We start from the raw sequence: 4,270 nt of genomic DNA, 5'->3' as shown, positions 1-4,270 counted from the left end.
GTTTACCAATAGCATTAGCAACCAATCCGATTCCACCTCATTTTCCAAAGGAGCTCTGAATATGAAAGGTGTAATCTGATGGTTGCTAAACCAGTTGACCTTTACACCAGTTTGGATAAAGGCTATCTCCTCCTGAGGTACATATCAATATCATATGGTAAAGTGCATGTAGCTTGCCCTGGCTTACACTAAAGCGGTGATCAGCAACCTCCGGCACTACAGCTGTCTGGGAACTACAACTCCCAGAATGCTTCCTTCAATCACTTCTATAGGCGGTAGAACTAGAAGAACATAGCATGTTTGTTGCATGCAGGGAGTGGTAGTTTCACAGCAGGTAGAGTGCCGAAGGTTGCTGATTCGTGGCCTAAAGGATCATTTGGCGGTTACTATGGAGAAAAGTGAGCATATCCACATGCTCAGAACTGAGGCTGGCCCTGCGCTTTGATACTATGTTTCCTGCTGCAGAAAACAGTCGTTCTGATGGCGTGGATGTTGCTGGAATACACAGAAAGGACTTTGCCAGCTTTGCTAGTACTGGATAGCGTGTTTCATCTGTTTTCCACCATGACAACGGATTCTCTTTCTTGGATATGGGATGTTCTCCAAAGTACATCAAGACCTCCTTCTGCACAGATTGACTTAACTGCTGCTCTTTATCCTCTTCATCACTGGAGCTGGACTCTGATGATCCCAGTATGTTCTGGAGGAATGATATCGCTGCATGATCCTTGGGCTTTGCTGCAGCAGGGTTATCTTCTTGTCCTCTTCTAGAAGAAGCTTCATCATGTTCACTGGACCGTGTCATTTCGTTTTTGGCAACAATTGCCATGGTCTGTACTGTGCTTTGGACCTTGAATGACTCATCTGCAGACAAGAATTTAAGTTTCTTAAATCTGGGATCCAGAGCAGCGGCAATTAGGGCAGTGTTTGAAGACGAGTCAGGTTGAAACGTAGACAGTTCTTGCCATCTTGTTGTTATCTGTTGTACTGCATGAGCCTGGTATGACATTAATGGTGCAGTCTCAAAAGCTAAACTCTGTATGGACTTCTTTAAGTTCTGCACTAGCTGTGGAAGTGCAGAGAGGGTAACATAGTTCTGCCCACTCAGAAATACTGTAGCTCCTTCAAATGGCTCAAGTGCCTGGGTTAGCTCCTCAATCAGGCTCCACTGTTCAGGCTTCAGATCAAGGTAGTGGTGTTTTCCTCTTGGAGTCACTTCTGGGTCTGAGAGAGCAGCAGTCACCGGCCATCTTTGTTCCAGCAATCTTGCTATCATGTGATAAGTGCTATTCCAGCGTGTACTTACATCATGCACCAGCATATGTTGTGGCGTGCCCATCTGCTGTTGCTTCTCCTTTAGTTTTGTACATGCCAACTCACTCTTCTTAAAATGCTCAACAAGGCATCTTACACAAGCCACACACTTAGAGATAGCTTGGTGGTTCTTCAGAGCGCTTTGCACAACTAAGTTCAGGGTGTGACCTGCACATCGCACCGATGCCCATCCATGTTTTTCTTGTAAAATCTTCATTGCTGCTACAACATTAGCACCATTGTCATGGACAACAGCTTTGACTTTCTTTGCTGGAATGCCAAATATAACAATAACATCCTCAAGCCACTCTGCAATATTTGCCGCTGTGTGCCTTTCTTCAAGGGGTATCGTAGTCAGGCTGTAGGACTCCATTTCCCAATCCTTCCCAAGAAAATGACACGTCACCCCCAGATAAGCTTCTGTAGCAACGCTCGTCCAAATGTCAGTTGTAAGTGCAATGCTGTCAGTCTCCTTAAGAGTGTTCGTCAACTTGCCTTTGATGTCTTCATACTTTTTCTCCATAATTTTCATGAAATAGGTTCTGGAAGGAAGAGTGTATCTTGGATTGAAAGTGGAAATCATCCTCTGAAAACCTTCATCCTCCACCATAGATAGCGGGCGCATGTCTGTGACAATCATGTTCAGGATGCTGTCTGTAAGCTCAGCTGCTTCAGTTGAACGTGATGCAGCTGTCCACACATAGCTGTCCATACGTCGCTGTGATTGCGATGTACTGAAAAAGATGTTAAATAAAAAATTATTATTACATACAATACGAAGCATGTGTGGTGGTGTGTGATTATGTAAAATGTTTGACTTACTTACCTTGGGTCCAGTCCGCTCAGTGAACTAGTACATGCGTAAACTGGGTGTTTTCTGTTCAGATGTTGAAGCATTGATGTCGTGCTATTATGGTAGGCTAGTTCGCTTTTACAATAGACACACTGTACAGACTTTTCTTTCTTTCTCAGCTTGAAATGATCCCAAACTTTGGACACTCTGTGCCGTTTTCTCTGTCCTGTCTCTTCTGATCGCCCCTCGGCGGCCTCACTTATATTTTCTCTCTCTTTCTCCATTTCACAGTTGAAAGTAAATTAATACTTCTTTAGGCCTTGCCTTTTGCTTTGTGCAACAATAAGTAAAACTTAAGTGACACAGTCACACCTTACGGGGGGGTAAAAGAAGAATTTCAGAAACATCATCGGATCAAACTACCCCCCTCCCCCCCAATCAGAATATCACCTTTTAATTTCAACTTAAGTTCACACAGATCTCTTCATCCAAACCAATAACTTTATACAAGATGCCATTGCAATTTGCCAGCGCCAATGTGCCTCCATTAAACCCTCTCCAGAGTCTAATAAACCAATAACTTTATATATGCCAAGAAGATGGCTTGGCTGTATAAAGTTATTGGTTTACTTTGGAGGGGTTAATGGAAGCACCTTGGCAATGGGCATGTATAAAGTTATTGGTTTGTAGGGGTTAATGAAAGCACCTTGGAGGTGCCTTCATTAACCCCTCTCTGAGTCTAAACCAAAAACTTTATACATGCCTAATGCCAAGGTGTTTCCATTAACCCCTCTCCAAACCAAAAACTTTATACATGCCTAAGGCCTATTGCACACGACCGTATGGCTTTTTCAGTGTTTTGCGGTCCGTTTTAAACGGATCCGTTGTTCCGTTTTTTGTTTCCGTTGTGTTTCCGTTTCCGTTCCGTTTTTCCGTTCCGTTTTTCCGTATGGCAAATACAGTATACAGTAATTTCATAGAAAAAATTGGGCTGGGCATAACATTTTCAATAGATGGATCCGCAAAAAACGGAACGGATACGGAAGACATACGGATGCACTTCCGTATGCATTCCGTTTTTTTGCGGACCCATAGACTTTAATGGAGCCACGGAACGTGATTTGCGGCCAAATATAGGACATGTTCTATGTTAAAACGGAACGGAAAAACGGAAAAACGGAAACGGAATGCATACGGAGTACATTCCGTTTTTTTTGCGGACCCATTGAAATCAATGGTTCCGTATACGGACCGTATACGGACCGCAAAAAACGGCCAGTAAACGGGAAAAAAAAAACGGCCGTGTGAAAGAGGCCTAATGCCAAGGTGTTTCCATTAACCCCTCCAAACCAATAACTTTATACATGCCCATTGGGCATGTATAAAGTTATTGGTTTGGAGGGGTTAATGGAAGCACCTTGGCAATGGGCATGTATACAGTTATTGGTTTGTAGGGGTTAATGAAAGCACCTTGGAGGTGCCTTCATTAACCCCTCTCTAAACCAATAACTTTATACATGCCAAGGTGATGCCTCCATTAACCACTCTCCATCTGCCTTTTTTCAATAAATCAATTTACAGTGAGTGCCCCCCGATTCCCCCCTCCCTTGGCGTGCCTCCGATTCCCCCCTCCCCTCTGGGGGGCACTGACACTTTTTTTTTGTATTTTGCACTTTTTCCACTGTAACTGGGGCAGCCAAAGGGGCCGCAGCTACAGAATAAGGGTCCATTCACACGTCAGTGGTGTATTGCGGATCCACAATACACCTGGCCGCCCCCCCCCCCATAGAACTGTCTATTCTTGTCCGCAATTGCGGACAAGAATAGGACACGTTCTATTTTTTTTGTGGAGCCGCGGACCGGAAGTTCAGGGCCGAAGCACGAAAGTTCAGAGCCGCGCTCCAGAAATGTGGATACGGAGAGCACATAGTGTTCTCTCCGCATCCCGTTCTGCCTCATTGAGAATGAATGGGTCCGCACCCATTCCCGATATTGCGGAACGGATGCGGACCTATTTCCAGACGTCTGAATGTAGCCTAACGCAATGTACACATGTCAAGGTGCTCCAGGTCTGCCAATCATCTTTACTATAGACATTTAAAATTGCACCAAATAATGAAGAAAATATATAAGGTAAAGTCTAATGCACAGGTAGGAACCAAG

At 44.3% G+C, this 4,270-nt stretch overlaps 1 protein-coding gene across 1 annotated transcript; it reads right to left on the bottom strand.

Moving 5' to 3' along the window:
* Positions 1-364: 364 nt before the first annotated feature.
* LOC120977642 (E3 SUMO-protein ligase ZBED1-like) lies at positions 365-2,026 on the bottom strand. Its single transcript, XM_040405701.1, has one exon. The coding sequence runs from the start codon at positions 2,024-2,026 to the stop codon at positions 365-367; it is 1,662 nt and encodes a 553-aa protein (XP_040261635.1).
* Between the last annotated feature and the right edge of the window lie 2,244 nt (positions 2,027-4,270).

This window comes from Bufo bufo, chromosome 1 (assembly GCF_905171765.1).
Source record: "Bufo bufo chromosome 1, aBufBuf1.1, whole genome shotgun sequence".
Taxonomy (NCBI): domain Eukaryota; kingdom Metazoa; phylum Chordata; class Amphibia; order Anura; family Bufonidae; genus Bufo; species Bufo bufo.
This window is presented reverse-complemented; position numbering and strand designations above follow the sequence as displayed.

Coding starts and splice junctions, on each gene's coding strand:
- LOC120977642 (XM_040405701.1), bottom strand. CDS start 2,026: ATGGACAGCTATGTGTGGACAGCTGCATCACGTTCAACTGAAGCAGCT.